This window comes from Puntigrus tetrazona, chromosome 5, assembly GCF_018831695.1.
Source record: "Puntigrus tetrazona isolate hp1 chromosome 5, ASM1883169v1, whole genome shotgun sequence".
In the NCBI taxonomy this organism is placed as follows: domain Eukaryota; kingdom Metazoa; phylum Chordata; class Actinopteri; order Cypriniformes; family Cyprinidae; genus Puntigrus; species Puntigrus tetrazona.
The window spans coordinates 56,153-82,500 of NC_056703.1; the positions used below are offsets into that span (position 1 = coordinate 56,153).

The window sequence follows — 26,348 nt, forward strand, 5'->3', positions numbered from 1 at the left end:
TACAACATGTGAAGCACCTTTTTAGTTTTATGAATGCATCTTTGTGTTTCACACCTGATGAATATGGGACATTAGCGTGATAATACTTCCAGTATAAACTCAACTATGAATCTAATCATAGATGCATTTGTCCAAAATGATGATGTGTCTTGTCTAGAGATTATGGTTTTAAAGTGACCACAGTGCCTCTGTAGCTAATTTTTTTTTTTATTTTTTTGGTTTCCCGCAAAGAACAGCACCTTCTTCCAGAACGGTTTCCTTTTATTATGGGCCCACATGGACCACAGGGTAAATTACTTTAACTGGCCTTGCTGATGTTAGAAGAGCCTGCTATTCCTTTTGACTGGACTTTTGTCAATCTAGCATACAGATATACGAGAGCCGTGTATCCAATGTTACTGTGAAGGCCTTTTTTGAGCACTGTGCATATCGCTAGTCCTCCAAAACCTTGTGCAGCAGTCAGAAAGACGACGTAAAACGCTTGTCACTACAGTGAGAATGGATGATGAAAGTCGACATGAAATCAAAAGCAACCCTGTTTACTTTCTTCATACGTGTTGTGATGCTTTATTTCAATTTTAATAGGAAACTAAACGGCTATATTGCACCATCCATCCGTTTAATGGATGAAATCGAGCCCCGCCTTACATTTTATTTGTGTTCAGTATTTTGTTTCACTCTGAACCATGATAATGTGAAAGTAAAATGGGTCGCTATGCAGTTTCATGTAGACTTTGATGAGCATCAGATAGCATTCATTAAACTCTTAATGTGCCGTGTGATTGAAAGGGCATTAGAGCATTGAACATTAAGAGTGAGATTGTAAAGAAACATGAGAGAGGTCAGCATCTACTGTTGCTTAAGCTTTAAACACTACTGTGAAAGATTTTATTTTGTTTAAATAATTAGTTACTAATATGCCATTTTTTTTTCCAGTTATGTGTAGAGATCTTTAAAGAAGCCTACTAATGTTTATTTTTTTATTTGCTTGTATGAATGTATAATACACAAGTCAATGTGTATGCAATGTATTTGTTTTTTAACTGTTGAAGAATATGCTTTTGAAAGCCTTAGCTTTGGATTATGGATTTTATAGCTGAGATGAGCATGTTATTAGGAGTATAAATGGAAAATGTTATAGACTGTTTTAGTAGAGGGCGGGAAAGTGGGCCAAATCTGATCATTATTGTTAAAACAGACAGACAGAGAGACAGAGAGAGACACAGACAGAGAGACAGAGAGAGACACAGACAGAGAGAGACACAGACAGACACAAAATGTCTGAGCAGGGCATTTCATTTTTCTAAATCAGATTTGAGCAACTTCTGTATGCAATTAAGATCCGATATCAGTAAGATTGTACACTACATGTATGAGGCGTTAATGTAAACATTTTAACACTGATGTAAATAAGCTTTTCTCTTTAAGCATGAAGATCATCAGATGGGAATATTGCACCCCAGTTAATATTAAAATAATATTGCCTTTGTATGCATGACAGGTTCCACATTCAGCATTCAGAGAGAGGAAGATGTGAACTATGAATGAGGAATATGAAATAATTCCATATAGCACTAAATGAGTGTGTGTGTAAACACGTGTAGAAAAAATCAAGATGTATGCAGGCATCTGAGCTTCTATTACACTATTGCTAATACACTAACAGAGTATCAACCAGTCTGTATTATTATAGACAATAAATCCTGTAAAACAAATCCAGTGTTTTTCTGTGATTATTTTGACTTTGAACATTGCATTGCATATTATTGCTTTTGTAAGTGCATTGAGAAATCTGGAATATTTGCTTTGTCAGTAATTCCCTGGTATTGTTTTTTCTGAACCGCGCAACTCCATTTTACCCGTATTCCAGTATGAAATGGCCCCGAACAGCATTTTGTGCAGAGAATGCTTTTGTTTTCTCCAGACAAGATGGCAGCAGTGCTCATAAAGGAACATCTGTATAGGTCAGTTGTCCTCATTTTCACCTCTATAAACCCACCACAGCTTTCACCCTTCTCTTGTTATAGTCTCTCCTAATGATTTAGCAACATCTTTCTTCAGTTCTCTCTGTATGATTGTCACATATACTAGTTTTTGCTTTAGAAAGGGTGGATTTGCTGTGTTTCGTATGAAGGGCTTTCTCCTTTACCAATAAAACACAAAGAGATGCTGGAGTTGTGATGTTTTAATTAAACTTCAATTGGTGCATTTTCAAATCATTAGCAATAATACAAAATGCATTAAAAATGAAATTCATGTTCACTAAGTTTTAAGTAATTGGGATTGGAATGTAGAATGTCCGTATAAATCATTTTAAGAATACATTTACAACTCATTTTTTATTAATAAACGAAGCCCTGGGATGCAAAAATAAAAAATTTGCGAGGTGTATTTCTCGAAAAAAAGTAAACTCAGATTTTTTTTCTCAAAATTTCGAGATTATATATATATATATATATGTATATGTATATATATATATATATATATATATATATATAGTATATGTGTTTCCATATTAAATTAAATTAAATATGGAAACACTGCATTTGACCGTAACATATCAAACAACGACAAACGAACAACGAATATCTTTAGCAAAGTTCTTGGACATCTTGTTCACGAGGTACATCCAGTTTTCCACGCATTTCATTCGGAAAATATTGGTTGGACCTTAGTGCTCAGAGCAGAGTCTGGTTGTTCGGTTGCTGTGACAACACCACGCCAAAGCGAGACACTCCCCAAAACAACATGAGCTAGACAGCAGCATAAATTATACTTATATTTATATGGACATTATTTACTTTACTTGAGCAAATTCAACCTTCAGAATGTCAGACATTATCTGTCAGTGGCTGAATATAGAGCTCCGGCTGTCAAAAGTCATTGGTGAGTGTTTGTTGTGTAAGTTACGAAATAGCTTTTAGCAAACGGATTAACGCGCATTCAAACCATTCAAAAATGTATATATTTATACCTGAATTAACAGGTAAAATACAGGCCGTTTTATTATTTTTGTGACTGTTATGTTTTATTTTAGAGCCCTATTCGTTCACCAGGGATTTTGCAAACGGTTATCTGATAGGAGAGATCCTGCACAGATATGAGCTGCAGGACGACTTTCACCAGTTCTCCAAACAAAGGTAAGAATAGAGATAGATAGATAGATAGATAGATTTTTTTTTTTGTAAACTTTAGTCAGATAGACACTTTATTGACTCATGAAGAAAGCTTTATTTAAATGTTACAGTCATACAAAGACATTATAATCTTATGTTATTCCACAGCACTGCAAATGCAAAGCTGAATAACTTCACCCGCATTGAGCCCACCCTGCAGCTGCTGGGCGTGCCCTTTGACCTGACCACGGCCAAAGCGGTGATGCAGGGCAGACAGGGAGCGGCCACGCGTCTGCTCTACCAGCTCTACATTCTTCTGCAGAAGAAGAAGAAATTAGGCCTCACTGCCACAGCCATGGAGGTCATGCAGCCCGCAGCCAGAGCCCGACTGCACCGCATAGGGAACAGCATCTACACCGAGGTGATACAGTCGTTCAAGGTCAAATAATTCTCCCTCTGGGCCGAGTATAGGTCTCTGCAGCGAGGTAATTGGAGTTACCGCATCGAGGCGTTTTTTTGACTGGTGCCTCATTAGCTGAGCTAGTAATAATGAGGGTTTAGGGGTGGGGTTAGGTCAGGGGATTATTTTCATTTGAATGATTGAAAAACACCCAGCAGTTTAAAAAACGCCTTGAAAAAGTGGCGGCTCCAGGAATTGTTTTGTTCTGGTTGTGCTGTGAGGAATATAAAATAGGCTGTTAAACACTCTTCGTTGGATGGTTTTTAAAAAGATTTTTTAAAACAGGTCCGTTATTTTATGCAATGAATTATAGGCCGATTATTATAATGATTGACACTGCAGTCATCAATTACAAGTTCAGAGCAGCTTTAGAAATATTAAAACAAATAGTTAGTTTAGTTCATGTTTTGTTTATCTTTAGGAACACTGCAAGTTGGGACCACATCTCATTTTTAGGCTGTTTGTTTCACAGCGCTAAAAGACGGTGGTAAAGCGTGAGACAGATATGAAGATGCAGAAGATCGCAATACGTTTCCATAAAAGAGGGCAGCACATGTACAACCGCTCAGTCATGACTGAACTCCTGAAGGAGGAGGACCGGCTCAAACAGCAGGAGGAGAGGAGGCTGAGAGACATTGAGAAGGTTTAGTAGATGTCAATAACTACCTTTAACCTTATGCAATCAGTGGCATCACACAGTTTTATGGGGATATAAAAAAACTTCTCTTATGCCCTCTTTGCTGTACTATGCATTGACTGGTGAATTAGCATGTGGTAGTGCTGCCTGAGATTGATAGTTTGATAGTTTGATGGTTTGTTGTTTTTCAGCACCGGCAGGCACGCAGAAAACAGCATGAGATCATGATTCAGATTCAGTCGGCTATTGTGCAGATCCCAAAGCCTCCACACGCTCGCATGTCAAGAGCTTCTGAGAAACAGATTCAGTTTCGCAAAAAAGAAGAGGCTGAGGTAAAAACACTTTTACGATTTTTACGTTGTTTTCGTGATAATTATGCACATTTTCCTCCCTTTAACTTTTACCATTAAAACAAATTTTTCAGTCACTGAAATAAATCTGAAATAAAATATAATATTATTAAATATATTAATAAATAATATTATTTAACTTGTTATTTAAATTATTTGCCTTAAAATTATTATATATATATATATATATATATATATATATATATATATATATATATATATATATATATATATATATATATATATATATATATATATATATATAAATAATGCTAAATAATTTAAAATAAAAATGTAAACTGCAAATATAAAAATAAATTCAATTCTGAGCATAAATAAATACTATAATAGTATAGAAATAATAAAAAATAAATGATTTTTATTACAGTAATAAAAATGACCATAAGGTCATTTCTTGTTTCTTCTTGATTATGTTTATTTTGGATGAATTGGAATAAAAAAAAAAACAATATACAGAAAAACAATAAGTTGTTTTGACAGGATTTGATTGTTCAGTGAGCACTCTTTAAGATGCAGTTTGATTTCCAGTATGTTCATCGTGAGATAGCTCAGTTTGAGAGGAACCAGAAGAGGATTTCTCCTGCTGGTGGTGGAGCCTTCCTTTACAGGTGTGTTTGCATAATAATGAAAATCTAGGAGTAAAAACAATAAATGCACAAAAGCAGGCTGACATACTGCTCACAGTTCTTTCACTGGCTGTTACACAAAACTTTCTTGATTAGTTGAGACCTTGGTGTGACGAACTGTACCTGAATTCACAGTGGTCGTGTGACCCAGCCAATGACTACAGCTGACAAAGAACAGTGGAACAAGGAGTACATCGAGAACATCCGTCAGCGTCTGGAGGAAGACTCTGCTGCTCGTGAACAAAGAGAGATGCGGAGACGCCGTGCTCTGATGGAACAACTACAAGCCCATGAAGCTCAGCAGGTGACCACAAGCCTGTCTTATTTGAGCCCTTTAAAGCCTACTGTATCATATTTGATTTGAAATCACTTTTATATTGTTAGGAATATTACAGGATGAACACTTGACTAAAGCAACTTATATGATTATCCTTTTTTTTAATGATGTTATTTGTGTGTCAAATATGATCATCAGGCTTTTATGGAAATGCAATCACTAATATGACATGCAATTATAAATATGAGCATATGCTTGAGAAATGCATGAGAATGCTTGAGAAAAGCATGAGAAGTGCTTAATGCATGAATTTTTAAAAACGGTGTCAAACTTTTGACTGGTAGTGTTCGTCTCGATTAAATCTGATTCTTGAATTGATGTTCTTTCTGCAGGAGGTATTACGAGAAGAACAGATGCTCAGTCGATTGATGCGTCAGACGCAGCAGGAGAAGAGAATCGCCGTGCAGCTGATGCAAATAAAACAGCAGAAAGAGGTACTGCGACAGAACCGGATCTTCCAGGAGAGACAGTACCAGGAAAGACGCCTTCGAGACTTCCAAGAGGCCTTGGACAGAGAAGTTGTGAGAGATCATAAACACACACACACAACAAACAACACAACCCACAGAGTATCAGAAAATGTTTATGAGTGCTCCTGATTATCTCCCATCATTGCTTTTTTTCAGATTCTTGCCCAACAGGAACGGCTCGAGCGCAGTGAAGAGATCAGGATGGAGCGCGAGCTACACAAACAGCTAGTCGCAGAGCGCACTCAAGCTCGCTATCGCAAACACTTTGACATCTGCGGAGGAATCCTGGGACAAATTGTTGATCTGGCAACAAAAGTTGGAGAATATCGGCTCCTCACAGCCAAGTATTTATTTCCCCGATCACTCTAATAAACAGCAAATAAAAGACGGAGTGGAAGGGTTAAATGCGTTATGAAAACTACCATGACGTTGAAATGAATCTATAAATTATATTTAGCTGGATTTTGTATGAACACTACTGTTCAAATGCTAAGTCAGTAAAGTGTGTTTAAAAATAAGTACAGTACAGTAAAAGCAATAATATTATTTTTTTTTTGTGTGTATTTCAAAATGTAATTTATTTATTTCTGAGATTTATTTCTGAGATCATTTCTTTAGTCTTCAGAGTCACATGATCCTTGAAAAATCATTCCAGTATGTTTATTTGGAAATAGGATTAGTTGTTTCTTCATCTTTACTCTTCTTTTAGTCTGATACCAGTGAAGCTGATGCAGGAGTGGATGGAGCTGTTTTTTCAGCGGTAAGCCGCTGTGTGAAGTGGCCAGTGTAGATCCCACTATTGCTGACCCCACACCAGAACAGATCGTTGAGCTGGAGAAGTCCCAAATACTCAACAATCAAGACTACAATGAGTATGTGGTAAGGGCATACTGAGTTACCTAGTAGCTTCAATTTTACTGATGCAAAGTATGTGTGATATTGCATTGAGTCAAATAAACAAGCACATTATTTTATGACCATTCATGCTATATAGATTTATTTAATTAAATCAAAGCCTTTGATGTGATCATTTGTATTTCATTCATAATTTAAATATCATTAATGTTTAGCTTTTCATAAACCCAGTTCCCTCACAAAGTCCTGTTTGGGAAACCCTGCTCTAATACATAAGAACTTTTTGTATATCATAATTCATAAGTGAAAACCACTTGAACGTTGCCTGAGAAACAGTTGATGTTTGTTTTTAGGCAATGAAGGGCGAGTGGGTTTGTCATGAAGACGGCGAGAGTCAAGCCCCTCCAGTAAATGATATTCTGGATCATGTGTTGAGCCGTCTGCAGAGCATGATCGTCCCACCCGGCGTCAGCACTCCTCCTCCTCTGTTTCCTCGGTTCACCATCAGAGCGTGCATGCTGGGAAAATCCTGCTCGGGCAAAACCACCTGCCTCGCCAAGATCAGCAACGGTAGGAATTGTTGCTTCATCGTATTGAATGAATATGCTTCATCGCGACGAATATTAACTGACTTTCCTCTTTGCTGTTTATTCCTCTCTGGGAATCAGCTCTCGAATCCATGTTCTCTCAGCCAACTCTTTGATCCAGGACTCTCTAGCAGCCTATCAGCAGGAAAAACAGGCTGCGAAGGAAAGCCACAAAGAGTCACAGGTCAGGAATATTTAATCTGAAGCAAAGCTCAAAGTAAAGAAAAACTTTTTTAGTAGAAAATCAGCGGGCCTGAGAATATTTTTAGATTTGTTTGTGACCGTAATGTTTTCTGCTCAACCACTTAATTTACTTCACTATTTATAACTTGTATTCGCCTTGCTTAGAACAACTTGGAGAGATATGGTTCTCCAATAGAGCAGCCTCAGAGAGAAGAAGAGAGGAGGAGAAATCCTCCCATTTAGAATCAGGTTTGTGAAAATATCAGTCAAATATTGACATTTGTTTATTTACAGTACCATTCAAAAAGGATGCATTCAACTGATTAAAAGTAACGACTTTTATAATGTTACAAAAGATTTCTATTTAAAAAAAACACTTAGCTTTTGAATTTTCTACTCATCGAATTCTTGTAATAATCTAATATCTTCTAATAATCAATAATAATAATGTTTTTTGAGCAGCAAATCAGCATATTAGAATGATTTCTGAAGGATCATGTGACATTGCAGACCAATGATGTCTGAAGTAATGATGCTGAAAATTCAGCTTTGCAGCACCAAAATAAATTACATTTTGCTATAGTTAGGGTAGAAAACAGTTATTTTAAATTGCAATAATATTTCAGAATATTACTGTTTTTCTGATCAAACAAATGTGTGACGAAAGAGACGCCTTTTAAAAACATGACAAAGTCTTACAAATTGCAAACTTTGAAAAGTATTGTATTTGTTTATTTCTACATATGTAACTTTATGCGCCCCATGAAAGACCACATATTTCCTTTTAATTAAATCATTATGCAGACAAAAAGGCTTGTTTTATTTGTTTTATTGAATTCTGTGCTGCTTGATTACTTATTCTTACAATTTACATTCATTTCTGAAATCTATTATATAAATTCAGATTTACTTAACTGCATTAGTAAATTCAATAATTAATGTATTTATTTCTCTTTACTTTTTTTTATATGTTTTTCCATGAATGCTCTTTAACTAAACCAAAAATCCAATAGAGACAATTGTTTACTATATTATTTACTATGATAATGCTCACTTAAGTTCTAACAGTCGTCGACTTTTCTGTGTGTCTCACATCAGGAGCTGAGCCAGAAGAGACATCTGGACTTCTTGAAAAAGAGGACAAAGAAAAAGTAAAGGCAATCACAAAGCCGCACTCCGTGTGAACTCAGTTTCCCTCTCTGTGTTTAGCAGCAGTGAGCTCTTTGGTATGGTCCATGATGTCCTGTGATCTGTTCTGCAGTGGTCGTTGCGAGCACAGCGTGGAGCAGCAGTAGAGCAGGCTCTTAGGGCAGGCAAAGCTGTTCCTGATCAACTCCTGGTTGACATCATAGTGGATGCTATCATGTAAAGAGCTTCGTCTCCACACTATACTTGTTTGATTGTTAGCAGATAACAATTTTCTGACTACAGTTTTTACATTTTATAGCAAAAAACATTTATAAAATCTGTTTCCTTGAGTGCACATAACGTTGTTAATAGTATTACAATATATACAAATTTTTGTTAAACCCTTTGTAATATTGTTGTATGTTTTTACATGTTTTTTTTTTATGTCTCTAGTTTTTAGTAATTTAGTTTTAGTTATTTTCGTACTTGACGTTAGATTACAGTTAAATGTAAAATCTTGCCTTGGAAGCTAGGTAAAATAAAATTTCAGGTATTATTTATTTTGTGCACTTAATAAATATTCTTAAAATCAGTCTGATTCCCCTCCGTCATGCTCTTCAGGAACATCCCTGCCGACAGTGGCTGGATTCTTGACGGGTTTCCAGTGGACATCAGTCAGGCTCAGATGCTGGAAAAAGCTCTGAACGGGACCGAACCTGACCAGGCTGATACAATAACGCATAGCATCTCCGCCACACACAAAAACACTCCTAAAGATTCGCCTCCTCCATCCTCTGCACTGGACGTGGTGGTGCTGTTAGACATCTCAGATGAGCAGGTCCTGGAGCGAGCCACTCATCAGCCTGGTGAGTTAATGCTAGGTGTTTATCTTTAGCTGCTCTTACCAGCATGACAGGCTTTTTTGTTTTTTAGCATGAAATAATAATAAAGCTGTGTAATCTTCACCTATTAGTAGATGGAGAGGAGGAGCAGGAAACAGATGGAAGTGATGCTCCAGATGAAAAGACAAGTATCACAGATATAGACACACAAGATGCAGCCTTGTCTGATGAAAAAAACCTGGGGAGGAAACAAATACAGCACAGGTTTGTAAAAACATACAGCGTGTTTGTAGTAAATCTGTATAACCTGTGATTGTGATCCATCATGTCCGATATATATACAGTATATACACAGTTACAGTTGGAAAAATGCAAGCTTGATTTTGTATTACTTGCTTATGCACTTTGGTTAACATAGCCAGTCCAGACACAATGAATGCATCCAAACCACATTTCATAATCGAAATCAAATTATCTACACATAAACAATGTGATTTATAAACTAACTCCAGCAGAAACTCCAGCGTAACAGGCTACTTTGTAAATTCTCACGACACAGGACTTCACTTCACAGCAAACTTCACAGCGATAGAACATTTTTTCCAGTCATTTGTCAGTTAAGAATTTCTCAACTCTTGGACAATCAATGCTGTCTCCACTGTCAAACCCACATTTCCCTGTGAGGGCGTGTAGTTTGGCCGCCATAGAAATAAATTAAAAATCTGTTAACCCAACCTTAACCCTAACCCAATCTGCTACCATATGAATAGTGCGAAACAAGCAGAACATACAAAACATAAAAAAAACTGCTTTTGGGGTCCAAGAAGTATTAATCTCATATAAAGCCTACCTATATTTATTATTTTTAATAAACTAAACCATTTAAAGACGGTCTTATTTAATATATAAAAAGCAAAACATTGTCATTTTACCTTAACAAAAAAAAAAAAAAAAAAACAATACAGAGCCCTTTAAAAACTTTATGCTTTACATAAAGAAGGTCACTTACAAATCGTCCAACATTATCGTCACACTGAACAGAACAACATACTGACTATATTTAATACTATGGGTGTTTTGGAGTGGGTGTTTATTGAGTGATCTTCCATGATTCATCCAATGCGTGTTATTCCACAGGAAGGAAAAGACATTTAAGTGATGTCATTTTGTGCTGGAAAACAGTGTAATGTTACATTATCCAGTCAAGTCCCAGAGAATAAAAATATTTCCATCCCAAAAAAAAGAAAAACGCAAAATTTCAGACAATGCTGAAGAAATATGTTGTGGTGTTCAGATTTTATTATAATTGTGAAGCACAAATTGAGTTGGGTTGGGTGTGCTATCATTTTTTTACAGAATTAATGGTTTTCATGACACATGGCCGAAACTGGAGAAATGGTTTGGTGACGAGCAGAATATTCTTTTGAAAGTCACAGCAGATGTAGATGAGGACACTGTCTTCAGTTATGTGAAGATAATCCTGATGGACACCATGGACTCAGTTGAAAAAGGTAGATTGTTTTAACCCTAAACGTAACCCTTTTGTAAAAGCATGCCTAGTGAAATACATTCTCTGCCAATCCCCCCCCACAGGAGTAGCTTTGGTTCAGTCCAGGAAAATGTCTACGTTCTCCTCAGCCGAACACTCTCGTCCGGAAAGTGCCAGCTCTGCTAAGTCAAAAGCATCTAACCCGAAATCTGCTGGACGCCGTTACGTGGAGGAACCTTTACCCAAGGCATACAAACACACATAATACATGGTCTCTCAAAAGACTGGCAGATTCTGATTAAACATGAAAAACTTCAGAAAGTCTGTTTGATTTGAGCGTCGGATGGAGAGCCATTACACTCATCTGGCTTATTTAATGTTACTCAGATTGAGCTGTGATCAGGCTGGTATGAGCAGAAATGTGCTTACAGCAAATGGGATTTCCATTCGGTCTGCTAACTTAGCTTATGGGTCAGATGAGATCAGAATTTTATGTCAGCGACTCCATAAAAAGGATGGTATGAATAAGACTGATGTGCTGTAAAAACTGTCAAGCGAATCCACAGCGCCAAAACCAGCACTGTAACTTTTACTCAAACCACACCAGTTAGAAAATGTGTTGTAATTATGATTAAAAAAAGATTATCTTTTATATATAAGTTTTTCTTATATATAAAGATGTACCTACCTCCTGAAATGTTGTGGGTTTTAAGAGATGGTGAAAAATCTTTTTATTCACCAAGACTGCATTCATTTGATGAAAAATGCAGTAAAAACAGTAATATTCAGCATCATTACTCTAGTCTTCATGTCACGTGATGCTTCATTCTAATGTACTGATTTGCTGCTCAAGAAACAATTTTTATCATCGTTGTTTAATAATTTTTGACACAGTTCTTGGATAATTAGGAAGTTCAAAAGAACAGCATTTATTTTAAATAGAAATTGAATATAGAAGATCTAATTTTAGGAATTATAGTATAAAGAGGGCTCAAAATGGTTTGTTGGCACACAAAAAAAAAAAGTATGACCCATTTATTTAACAGTTTTGTTTTTCTGTTATATTGGTCACTTTTGTAGGAGATCCCAGTGTATCTTGTGCCATACTGGGAGAGCGTCTGTAATTTATATGTGACTAACCTCAAGACAGTGATGCAGAACCTCCGCGGTGAACGTGAGCTTATCATACACCACCTCTACAACATCCGGTGAGAGAACAGCGCTTGTGTGTGTGTGTGTGTGTGTGTCACATGTAACTGTGTAATGTGTGTGTGTGTGTGTGTTTGTATGTTTCAGGGAGAACTTCAGGCAGTATCTACAGAAGCCGGATCTGAAGCAAGAGTTTGTAAGCGCCTGGCAGCGTGATTATAACAGCGTTCCTGACAACATCAGAGAGGGCGAGGGGACCAAGGAGAACTGCATCAAAGACTGGATGTGAGACAATCTCCTACACTATCTTCAATATTTTTGTTCTTCTTGTTTCTATTACTATTCTATTCTTGTTTTCTATTACTTTTAAAGTTAACTTTTAAAATTAAATAATTTTTTGTTACCCCACTGGTAGATGTTTTCATATATTATTTATAAACTAATTTAATTTAATAACATATTCAGAAGACCCTCAGGTGTATCTTGTAAATGTATCTTTTTTTAAGAATGTTTATTATATCTATTTGTCCCAGAAAACATAAAAATAACGATAAAGAATGCATAAAAATACAAAGGTATTTTTACAAACAATACATGTTATATTTCAGCCAACACATTTTTATATTATTAAATGTTTATTTATTTTAAAAAGCAAAAATAAGTGAAGATAAAGCAAGAAAAAATATATATTTTCAGTTTCATTTAATGTTGTGTAATGTTTTTGTTATTTTTTTATATTTGTTTTTTAGTAATATTTGTGTGTTGTTTGTAATTAGTAATATTTGTGTGTTGATTTAGCGTGTGTGTTTTGTTTTTGTGCAGGACTTGCGTGAGCGTCTTTGGGACATCTGTGATAAGCGCAAGGAGGAGGCGCGCAGGAGAGAGCAGGTGTCATTGATGATGGCTGGTTGGACGATCACACTGCTGTTCTGATCAACCATTATTCTGCATTAATGCAGGTAAACACACACACGCACTCACTTTCTCTCTAAAACATCACAGAATCATCTTACAGGAGATGAGTTTCAGATCTCATGCTTCTGTTTATGTTTGCGTGCATGAGATAGAAGTGGGACGCTTCCAAGACTCATTGTGTCTTTTGAGAGATTATTACACAGCAATGTGTAAAACTGCGTTTCCTGAATCTATACGTGGTTTCGCTCGTGTCCCATTGATCGACATCACTGCAGATGACCATGTTGAACTTGAGGAACCAAAAATGTAAGAAACCTTACATTACCTTACACCTATTACAGGCCTATATGACTATATTTATTTATGCAGTTTGCATGTAATTTTCTCCAATTTATTCAAATATGGTACTCTGATATTGTCAGTGCAGTTAAATAATAACTAATAATTACTAAATAGTAATTGCCTTTTAAACATTATGCTATAACGTCTACTGTTTTGCATACTAGTTTACATAAATAGTGGTATAATATAATAAATTACTATCTTAGCCCTGCTCCTGCACATGAGAGACTTTCAAGAGCGCTCAAGAAAAAGACTCTGAAATGGAGGACAAGAAGAAATCTAAATTGTATGTGTGCTTTCCGTTTTTGTCTTTGGGTGTGTATGAAAATGATAAAGGCTAGGCATGTTTGTTGAATAACTGGATGTGTTTGTGCTTTCAGGTTTCCATTGGTTTCATGCAGATCTCCCACTTCTGAACTGCTCAGACAGGTTCTTCACCATCCTGATGAGAAACTACTGCAGGAGTTCTTCCAGACAGCGTTCAGCGCCGTCAGGAGCATGGTGTGTGTTTATATCAGTGTGTTTTAAAATGAATTTGCTGGTGAGCTTAAAATAGTTTCGCTAGTAGATAATAATTTGAGAACACTTGAATTGCTAAACCTCAGGAAACAGTGACTGCAGTAGATAAAAATTTATACCTGTATTTATTTAAGTTAAATACACATTCAAATTGACTAAAATACATTAATGTTACATAAGATTTCCAGTTTAAATAAATGCTGTTCTTTTGAACTTTCTATTTGGTATCATGCAGCAGTATGCAAGCAGCAAAACTCTAGTCAGCACTGACAAAAAAAATAATAAATGCAATTGCAAATCAACATATTAGAATAAATTCTGAAAGATGTGACACTGAAGACATTTTAAAATTCACAGTGAAAATTGTTGTTAAATTCAAATAATACTTCAATGTTATTGTTTTACTTTTTGATCAAATAAGTGCTGCCATGGTAAGCATAAGACAGTAGTGAAGATAGTAGTGTATAGTTTGTTTCACAAAAGTTAGTTTGCCTAATCAAAATTCTCATTGATGAGCTGTGTTTGTAAAATTTCAATATACTTACCTCTCACTGTGCATCTGTCTTCATGTGTATTTGCATCAGGTGTTGGCAGAGACACAGCAGCGAGAAGAAGAGGAGGGTGATGAAGAGCAGAAACAGATGGAGGCACAGAAAGTGCAGACTTCAAACTCTGCTACGGACAATAGGAAAGCTGGGAAAAAGAAAGGTAAAAGTGCCACCTCTCCGTCATTTATAATATGAGTTTCGGCTGTTTTATGTGTTGACACTAATGAGTGTGTGTTGCTTTAGGTGCTCCAACTCCTCCACAGGAGCCCAGTCCTCAGCCCGTGGTGGAGAGGAACCCTGAGGAGGTCAAGAGGAGAGCAGAGAGGAAGAGAATCAAACAGGAGTTCACAGCTGCACTGAGACGCGAAGGTATGCCGTGAATTAGCCGCAGATTCAGGATGCTGTGTGTACATGTGAAGTATAAACGGTAAGAATGATTTACGTTTGTGTGCAGAGCATGCGGTGAAGCTGCGTCTGGAGCTGATAAAGGCTCATGCGCTGAGAACCGTGAGCAGTTTGCGGCAGAGAGCAGAGCAGGCCTACGGGAACATGGAGGAGTGGCTGGGCTCTCGCTTCCTGTCTGAGATGAACAGGTGAGAGGAAGACCGTAGATCACTGTATTGGCTCTATTGGATTTATTTACAATAAAGAACATAATGCAAGAAAAGAATTTCTTGTAACTATCACACAGTAAAAAATACCCGGGTGCATTTTTACAGTAGAACTAACACTTGTATGTATAAATGTATGAATAAAATGTTTTATTTTGTAATATAAATTCTTAGTTACACAAATATAAACACACACAAAGCCAGTGGTAAGTAGCAAAGGTATATTTATAGCAATAGGCAGTAAAACATTATATGGGTCAAAACTATATATATTGCCAAAAATCATTAAAATAATAAGTAAAGATCATGTTCCATTAAGTTATTTTGCAAATGTCCTACAGTAAATATATTCACACTTTTTAATTAGTAATATGCATTTACTAAAAGTTTCATTTGGACAACAAAAGACAATTTTCTTAATACTTTCTACCAAAAACTAATACATCAATAGAAAGCTTATTTATTCAACTTTCGGATGATGTATAAATCTCAGTTTTGAAAAATTGCCCCTTATGATGGTTTTGTGGCCAAGGGTCACATTCTTAACATGTTTTAGGACAATAACCTAACAATACCAATTGTGCTTCTCATCATACTGAATTTATATGTGCATAATATGTTTGTGTATGTTTACCAGTATCGACCAGCTGACAGAGTTGGTGCGGCAGCACATTGAGAATGGAGTTCAGATCCATCATGAACTGGTGCTGCAGAGCTCTGATTTCTGTGTGGATGGAGACACTCTTGTTGTGGCGAGTCTGTCACCAGCTCCGCGTCGATCCCTGCTGGAGAGCTCTAAAAACAGCACTCTGACCGTTCAACAGCTGCACATCCTCTGTGCTCAGCTGAGCAAGACTGCCCCTACTGGTCAGAATCGCCATTACACAAACAAACAACTATTTTTTTAATTTTTGTCATTATTTATTGACTCGCATGTTGTTCAAAAACTGCAAGTTTTGGGTGCAAAGCTGAATGAACAGGCTGAGAGTTTAACAGAACTAACAGACGTGAACTGAATGCTAAGTTTCAGTAGAAGCTAGTTGCTGTATTTCATTGTTTATGTATTGTGTGATGTGTTCAGGTCTGATGTGCAAAAATGAGTTGGCTGACGTTCTGCATCAGTTAACTTCTCATCATGTGGGTAGTGATGTCCTGCCTGACCCCTGGATGAATATCACTCTCTCACAGGTGCATCCTTCGCTCAGCTAAATGATAAACTGTTGTGCATCTTTTGTAGCAATTATTCATACTTATTTTTTTTGTTATATATTAATACTTAAATTTTTAATAGGTGAAATGTATTTATTTTAAAAGTGTCTTTGTTGCTTTGGCTTGAGTATATAAAAAGGTGGAAGATTTCCCAAAACAGATTAAGCAACAATTTTAGGTTTATCACTGGGCTGACCAACAGGAAACTGCTTGATATGAACGTGATTTAATTAATCATTGCACTATTGACACTATGTGCCTGTGTGTAGTCACTTGATAACAAATGTGCTATTGTTTGTGTAGGTTGATGAGCTGGTGTGTGTATTAACTCTGGACTCTGAGATGCTGGACTGGCGTAAGTTTCTGCTCAGTGCGGCTCTGCCTTGGCCATTTCCTTCTCAGACTCAGCTATTAAAAACCCTCCAGCGCTACAGAGCCATCGACACGGCAGGAACTGGACTCATCACACAAGAACAATATGCACAGGTCTACAACACTCATAGAGAATCACTAAAACATTAATCTATGCTCAGACCTATAGACAACAGATTTTAGTAGTATAATCACTGTAAGTTCAATTTAACATGTTTTCTTCTATAATCAGGTTGAATTGTGGTTTCCTAGTGAAAGAGATCTTCCTGTCCCTGATGACCCAACTGAACCTCTGCCCTATGACAGACTAGCCAATCTTAAGAAGGTAATGCAACAGGTTAAAAGGTTTTATTGTGTACTAATCATGTTGCTATTTAAATTTTTACCTGTCTGTTTTTGCTGCACCTTTCCCATCCTTCAGTAACAGCATCTTTTCAAAGATGTATTGTGAAGTTACAGTGTTTTCATAGTAGTACATTGAGCTTTTATAGCAAAAAAAAGGATAACTTCTTTAATATGAAGTAAGACATAGCTGAATAAATGAGTAGTTCACCAAAAAGTTGCTAAAAATGTGCCTTTGACTTCGAATGCAACTACGATGTTTCCCAAAAGACAATTGAAGACAATTCGTGTATGAACATATGTAATGTTTTCCTTGTTTGTGTGTGTAGTTTTTCTTCAGCCTGTTTGCGAGCACACGCTCATCTCCGCTGATGCTGGACTATCTGAGCATGCTGCTGTATTTCTGCTGCCATCCTGAACCGGCTCAGGGCTTCACCAGAGCGCTCAGCCTCGTGATCGGACACACACTGCACTATAAACACACCAGCCCCCTCACACAGGTACACACAGTATGACATGGTTAACATGTTCTCAGTAGATTTGCATTGTAATCATTTTTTTTCAGCCAAGGTAAAATATTTTACATGTGTTTTTATGAGATTGACTTTTGTTTCAAACCTGCTGAAGTCTGTGCCGTACATGGAGGGCGCTGGGGTTGAGGAGTGTGGTGCTGATGAGGAGGAGGAGGAGGAGAGGGGGGTGGAGTCTGATGAAGTGGGCGTGTCTGTGGATGATGTGCTCAGAGTTCTGAGTCATGGAAATGATCGTGTCTCCTCACATCACCGCTTCCAGCCAAATCACAGGAGCAGAGATGAACTCAGAGAGGTAGAATATAACAGCTCTGCTCCAAAACTAAAACATCCCGTCAGCCAACTTCACCCTCCTTCATTTGAACCATTTTAGTGAAAAATATAAACAAAGATCAAGCATTTCTATTTAGTCTGGCAAGATGGCAAAAATACTTAATATGTGAGTATGTTTGCGTTAGTCACTCATAACTGTCCAATAAATATAGGTCGTTTTATATTCACTGGAAAGTATTTCACTTGTTTTTTTTAATATAGTGAATGTGTGTTTCTGTAGACCAATAGATACTGGAAAGGATCTGAACGGAGCTGTATTTAATGTGGTATTGTGTGTTCAGGAGCTGCTGAAGATGTTTAAGGAGCTAGGTTTTAAGGATGAGGAGAAGATTTCTTTCTCTACACTGTCCCAGCATCCATTTGTTCAGGACCTGATGGAAGCATCCTCACAGTACCTGCTTTCTGTAAGTGTAACATATAAATATGTAATAGCACACATATAATATAATAGAGATCAGTGGTAAGATCTTTTTGTGGCAAACTAAATTTTAATTCATATATAAAAATATATATTTTTACGGTTTAATGATCTAAACACAGAGGATCAGACAATAAGATTAAGACTGCTTGTATTATTATTCCATGTTCCAAAAAAACTTTCAGTTTCAAGACAGAAAAATACACTTGCCAGGCCTTTAAGGGTCTTTATTGTACTCTATTATGTAAAATACAAACAAAGGTTGTTTTTATTAATTATGATTGTATTGTATATTAAATTGTACAGGACATTCACAAACTTTTCCGAGCACAGTAAACTGAAGATCTTAGAAGCTTCTCCACATGAACAATCAAGACAACACACACCAACACCAATACATGCATCAGACAAGGTACATGCTAATGGATTAATAAATGTATGTGGGACAAACATTAAAGCTGTATTTGGCATAGAAATAGGTTTAATGTAATTTACATCTAAATTTATCATGAACGCACAAACAGCTATTTTCTGTAAACTCAAGGATGTCATTCCAAATCGTTTCTTTTGGTGACGATTCACAATTGCATATTCTTGTGCATATTACAGTGATTCTGTCAAAATCAGTTAATTTGGTTTATTTGTGTGGTTCAAAGATGATTTGATGTGGATGCTTGAACATGGTCCCTTACAGCTACAGCAAATGATCAATGTAAAATTAGCATGCTACACAAAAAAATTAAAATAACATGAACAATAAGTCTGAATGATTTGTGTTAAGTGAGTATGTATATGAATATCAATGTATACACAATTCAAGCTAATGAAAATGTAAAGAAAACAATAAAGAATTATCTATAGCTGTATTTTTTGCTCTTTTTACAGATCTGCAGATGAGAGAATCAAAAATAAGAGAAACAGTTGATATATTGTGTGTTTTGTTATGTTTGAGTCAAGAACGTGGCCAAGCTACTTCAAGCATGATCATTTAATGAAAGCAAAAATACAGATAAAGTGACAATAAAAAAAAATTATATTAAAAAGACATACAGAGTATACGTGCAGCTGTAGGCCTATTACTAAAGTGGCAGAAAGTACAAATGTGAATACAGCAAAAATATTTAAGAGCATTTATTGTGAGCATCCTGCAGGGGGCTGATAGTTTATAGTCTTTTTAGTTTATAGCAGATGATTACAGATAGCCTGGGATTACACAAGATTTGTATTTTAAAGAAATCCAGTTCAAAGAGAGCATAGTTTGCATTTGGGTTATGAAATGAGAACGATCGACAATCAGAATCAGAAATCCCACGCTCACACACACTGTACTCATAGTAATGCAATGCTGATTTTAACGTTAATAATTTGAGCATAAAATATAACAATAAAAACCCCATTTAAAAAAAAAGCAGAATATAAATTATCCTTTGAAATATACAGACACAATAATGCTGTCTGATCTAACAGAGATCATGATGTAGGTGTTTTCTCCATGACATTAAACATAGAATGTATATGTTACACGAGAACCGGATTAACAGTTAAATGAAAAAAATAAATCATTACCAACCATAAAAAGGAATGAGACATTCACCTAAATACAGATTTTATGTTATTGAATGAAACTTTGGTGAATTTCCCTGAATATTTTAATATCTGAAAGTTTTGCATTTCAAACAAATACACTAGTCAACATCTGAAGAAGATCAAAACCTTTAAATCAAAGTTGTACCAAAACCAAAATGTGTTTTTGTCTTAAAGACAGCTTTAATCCACTTCAAATGTTGACTTCTGTAGATGGATGTTGCCTCAATCGGTACTCTCCCATTATTCATGTTCATCTTCTTGATTTTGTGGAGCTTCTTCCATGTCCACATCATCATCTTTCAAGCTAGGATTTAAAGTTTTATATTCAGAGAGTAATTTTAAGATGTCAGCTCTCCCACTTTTCTTAGCCTGTGCGATGATACTTTCGAGGACGGGCTGCATGGAATACGAGTATTCCATAATGCTCCTAGTTTTACAGTTTTCTCCTTTGTACGCATATCCACCGGTGTGAACGCCAACCAGATAACAGTTTTCATCAAAAACTGGAGAGCCAGAAGATCCATGAAAGAAACAAGAGTTATACATGAACTGGTTGTCATGCGTTTCCCATTTCTCTGCCAAAGACTGTTGTGTCATCACATGAATGAAGTTGACATTCTCAGAGATGTGTTTATGTGCAGCCTCTTGTAGGTGCTCTTTCCCAATGATGAAGCAGGGGTCCATTTTTTTGACCCCTTCACCTGGATGTCCCACAATGCAGATCCCACCACGGTTAGGAGGGGGGGCATGAGTGTATCGGCTGAGCAGTCCAGGACAGTCAGCGATTTCATCTACGTCTTTCAATTCAAGAAGAGCAAAGTCAAGATACCTGTCCATGTTGATCTTTCCATGATAGTATGCTGCAACATGTTCCTTAACCGGGATATACTTGGCCTCCTTTGCGTCCAAATCCTCATAACCAAATACTGCAGTGAAGGTCTTTGAAAGCTTCCTGGTGAAAGGGTCAAATTCTCCAATAACATGAGCGTTGGTGAGGATAAATCGGTCAAAGAGTAAGAAGCCGGTTCCTCTGGGGGACCCCTCCACTCGAATCTGACACACAGAGTCGGAGAGTCTCATGAGCTGCTTCACTTTCTTGACCTCAGAGAAACTCTGAACGCTTTTATCATATTCTGCTCTGAAGAACTTCAGGGTATCAGATTTGTTCTTCAGGTTCTCTCGCTGCTTTAATGTCTCCAGTAAGTCTTTAAACTGAGCACGTAGAATTGCTAGAATCTCTTCAGAGTCTGGAATTATTTTCGGAGAATTAGTTGAGGCGTTGTTGGATTTCATTGTGTTTTTCTTTTGTTTTGTCTCTTCTTGTTCAGTGTTGATGGGATGCTGGTTAGGTTGAGCGCTTTCTTTTACATCAGCAGCTGAAGCTTCCTCCATTTCAATACTGTCATCACTGAAGACCTCCTCTAGGCTATCTGGCTGGTTGTTGTTACTCCTAACAATGATCTCAAAATGCTTTCCATCAAGATGCTCTACAGTGTGTGACATATCATGGATGGTTTTGTCCCTAAACTCAGAAAGTACACAGTGTTTCTCAAATATGGCATTGGTGAATCGTCCGTCACGACGCAAAGCAACCTTCAGTTTGTCTTCTTTAAATGCGTACACGCAAACATCTTCAACCTTCGTCCTCAGCTCATTGTTTTTCATTAAGTACCTCACCTTCTTCCCTCCTTTTGTTTTAATGTAAAAGATTACAAAGTGTTTTGGTTCACTGGATAATGAAAGTCTTTTAGCTGTTTTCTTTAAATGAACATTTCCACTATTTTTGATGAAGGTTATATCTAAGAGCTCATTTCTTCCAATGAGACAGCAGGGGAAATCGGTCTTCACAGCTGCTCTAGGAACTGCTCCTTCACGTCTCTGGATCACTATTTCTTTCCCTTTGTTGTCTTTTTTAATCTTTCTGAAATTCTTGTTCGTATTAAGAGCATCAAGCACCGTCTTGGATGTATCACACACCACTGCATGAGTCTCAGATTTGTAGCAGAAATTAAAAGTGTTGCTTTGCCCTTCAGCACTCTGTTGAATTCAGAAGAAGAGTAATACACAAAGCGATTTTAAAAACGTTGAATAAATGATCAGTCAATGATTGGTGTATATTGTGCACTTTCATTTTAAAGTCTTTAATGTAGGCATGTTATTCATGAAGTGGAACAGACTGGAGTATAAGAGGTGCAACTATTAGTAATTTTAGGTGAAACTGTTCAGTGTTCAGATTTAAATAAATTATCAGAAATTTTAAAGCGATCACTGTTTGTTGAGAAAACTGTTTTATAATAAAATATGACAATATACAGATCTAATGCACAATAGTTAAGTAGCATACCAAGCAGTGTTATTTTAGTATCAATCATATTAGTTCATTTTTATTTTAAAATAGATTATTTTTATTTATTTTATGATATATTTACAGTAACTGTTGTGTTTTTGTAGTTTTAAGTGTGTACTCTTATTTAAAACAGTACTTAAAGATGAGAACTGTGAACTAAAATAAGGTTTAATTATGTTAGATTTTAATTGAGATGCCTCACCTCGCTTATTAAAAAGTCTCATACCTGTTGCAGATGGCTTTTTGATTGTCCGTCCTTTGTACAGAAAATGTTTGTTCTTTCCTGAGTGAATGAATATGAAATGTTGACAAATGTACATGGTTTTACCATCACTTTGTAAATGGCAATATGGATATTCAAAGCAGCTAACAAGTCTTCCTAGTAAAGATTGGTAGAAAAATAGCACTTTTAGCACCCATAAATGATTTATTCAGTGACATGTCAACATACCTTTAATGGATCACGGTCATTATTACCAGGCCCCTTTTTGTTTTTCTTGCTTGTATGATTTCCTTCCTGAAACAGTGGCAATAGCAATATTAATAGCTGCAGTCTGTAACATTTTTCTGTTCAAAATGCATATAATAAGAAAGTACACCATGCATCTATTCTTGTCCTGATTTACCACGATACACCTATAACACTTGTTTAATTCAGACTACCGTACTTTAGACTGGTTCTGGAAGGTACTGCTGCAGAGCAGCCCAGTACCGGAGAGTTTTTGCAGATTTAACCTATTTAAGCTTCAACAATGGCTGCTATCCACAAACATTACCAAGCTTGGAAGAGCCAGGATAAAACAAAAAGACTCTGAAACTTAACAAATAAATGTCATATACACCTACCATGTAAAACATGCTGCAATTTTTAGATAAACAAACTATTCCTTTAATATTACTAATTAAATACACTTGTCAAAAACAACACTTTTGCACTGAAAAATTTGTTTTGCATTTTTACGCTTAAGTAAACAAAAGAAAATGTTGCAAAGATTCTCAGTTTCTGTAACATTCTGTAACATGGTAGAAAGGCAGGTCATCCTTACTAAATTAAAAAGTCTTTCAAAGCTAGTTTATGGCTTTAAACATGTATGCAACACCAAATGCAGAGGGGGAAAAATAGCATTTGGCATTATTATTGTAATAATTATATTTTGGTCTGATTCTCGCACAGGCTTCATAGGACTGTGAATTTAAGTTCTTATAGCTGAATCATTACTATTGAAATACCATGGCCTTACCTGGGCATTGTCAGCAGTTTGTGACGCCCTTGTCGTGTCACTGTCAGGCTGCTTTTTCTGAAATAGACAATCTTCACTATAACCAACAACACTAAGGCTAAACGGTTCAATACAATGTTCAACATAAGAACGTAAGTAGCCACGGTAATAAATTTTACTAATATTTTTATAGATAATATAATCCATGTTTTTTAATGTTTTGCATTTTCTCACCTTAAAGTATTTCGAAATGCTATTATTCATTTTCTTTAATGGCGATGCAGGATCAGGAGTGATGTTTCTGTAAAGAGGACAAATTATATTATATGCTGATGACGAAATGCGCTCTAGCCTTTACAGAAATGTTACACTTAAATATCAGCTCAGGGTTACTATTTCTTTTCAATGTTTAAAAGAAACAATAATTAAATTAAAACAATTACAAGGGCTTCCCAAACATGTCCTGAACATTTTGTGTGGCTGTATCCTAAATCGTCCCCTATACCCTCAGGTAGAGCATTTTTATTTTAAATGGTGTCCACTGCAGACGTCCTCGAGCGCAATCATTTAATCCCACAATGCTCCGCGGTGCGAGTGTCGCGCGCCAAAATAAATTCCCGCGTTTTGCCATAAAATGAAGCCGGCAGCTGAATCCTCCATCTATTCGTTATTGCAAAGAATGGCAAGTATTATTAAATTATTTGACATGTTTGTACATCATTTGTGCGACAAAATTCAGATAAATCATATTATTACTGGAGCTACCGGTTTCAAATGATTATGAAGCAGCAAGCATACTATGCAAAAGCGGCACTCTGTCCGATTTCACTCGTTTTCATTGACTCCAAGTGAACTCCAGGAAAGGTTTGGGAAGCGTTCCGTGATTAAACGAGCATTTAATTGCGCACACATTAATTGTAGTCCTCATTAATGCAAGCTGCTCAGCTGTGAATTAACTGAAGCACGTATTCACTAAAAGTCAACCAATGATATTTTCCTCGTCAGCAAACACATAAATCACGTAGTCAGCTTTTAGATGAAGGAAAAAGGCATTAATGCGCCTCACAACGTACACGAACACCGAACGAAAGCCATTCGTTCACGAACAAAACAACAACGCTGTTCTGAACCATTTAATGGGGTTGTTTTTACCACATCTGATGTTTAAACACGGCAGCGTAAGTTTACTTTTCTTATATATACATACATACGTACATTGTGTGTTGAAATGTTACCTTATGCGAGTTACAATATAAACCTAGATTAAATGAAGCAGGAGAAAGCGCGCGCCGTCCGACTCCCACAGTTTGTGTCTGCTCATATGATCTGACGATCTCGCGGAACAATTTTTGAATCCTTCTTCATTTTCCCCCCGACAGATTAAAGATCATGGTCGGCTACATACCGCCACCTACGATATTGGAGTGCATAAAATCAAAAATGGTCTTATCTGATTGCTAAATAGTCGAAACCAGAAGTTTACATATTTTTTACTAAGAGGGATCATTCAAAATGCATTTTGAATTTCTATATTTTTGTTTAGTACCGACCTGAATGACTTTATATATACATGATTTATATATATATTTATATATTTATATATATTTTTATATATATATATATATATATATATATATATATATATATATATATATATATATATATATATATATATATATATATATATATCATCATCATCATCATTATTATTATTATATATATATATATATATATATATATATATATATATATATATATATATATATATATATATATATATATATATCATCATTATATATATATATATATATATATATCATCATCATTATATATATATATATATATATATATATATATATCTCATCATCATTATATATATATATATATATATATATATATATCATCATCATTATATATATATATATATATATATATATATATATATATATATATATATATATATATATATATATATATATCATCATCATCATTATTATTATATATATATATATATATATATATATATATATATATATATATCATCATCATTATATATATATATATATATATATATCATCATCATTATATATATATATATATATATATATATATATATATCTCATCATCATTATATATATATATATATATATATATATATATCATCATCATTATATATATATATATATATATATATATATATATATATATATATATATATATATATATATCTCATCATCATTATATATATATATATATATATATATATCTATCATCATCATTATATATATATATATATATATATAGCATTCATAATCCATGCTAAATCTAAATTATCACCTTAAAGTATTTCATAATGTTATTATTCTTCATGGTGATGATAATGTTGACCAAAAAAACGATATGTAATAGTATCTAAGTTAAGAATTTAAAAAATAATAATAAATGAAAATGAATGGCCCATAGAACTTTACTCCTTTAACTACTGTTCTTTGTTAACACATCCTATATTCTGTAATTGGGAACTTTCTTATTTTTCCTGAATGGATTTGACACCAAGAAAGAGCATGTTAAACAGCTTCATGTCCCAGACACCGACAGACCCGTATTCTTTTTCTTCAGTTCAAACTCTGTCGTGATCAGCCAAATCGGTCACTGAGAAGTATTAAAAGTCAAGACATCGTTTGATCTCACTCATTAGTACACAATTTTACCGACATGTAATTAAGATCTCAAGAATATTTTTATTTGAGGTATTGAGGAAATGAAAACATGAACACAAAGCAGAAAATAATTAAAATAGCTGCA

General features: G+C 35.5%; 1 protein-coding gene and 1 pseudogene across 1 annotated transcript; one reads left to right on the forward strand and one right to left on the reverse strand.

Annotated features, from left to right (window-relative positions):
• Positions 1–2,744: 2,744 nt before the first annotated feature.
• LOC122346174 lies at positions 2,745–19,255 on the forward strand (annotated as a pseudogene).
• Positions 19,256–19,875: 620 nt separating this feature from the next.
• Positions 19,876–24,911, reverse strand: LOC122346175 (serine protease FAM111A-like). Its single transcript, XM_043240864.1, has 6 exons — positions 24,779–24,911; positions 23,778–23,844; positions 23,565–23,621; positions 22,775–22,840; positions 22,550–22,606; positions 19,876–22,013 (listed from the first exon to the last, which is right to left on the reverse strand). Exons 2-6 carry the CDS (start codon positions 23,805–23,807, stop codon positions 20,217–20,219), a joined length of 2,007 nt encoding a protein of 668 aa, XP_043096799.1. The 5' UTR covers positions 23,808–23,844; positions 24,779–24,911; the 3' UTR covers positions 19,876–20,216.
• Positions 24,912–26,348: the final 1,437 nt, after the last annotated feature.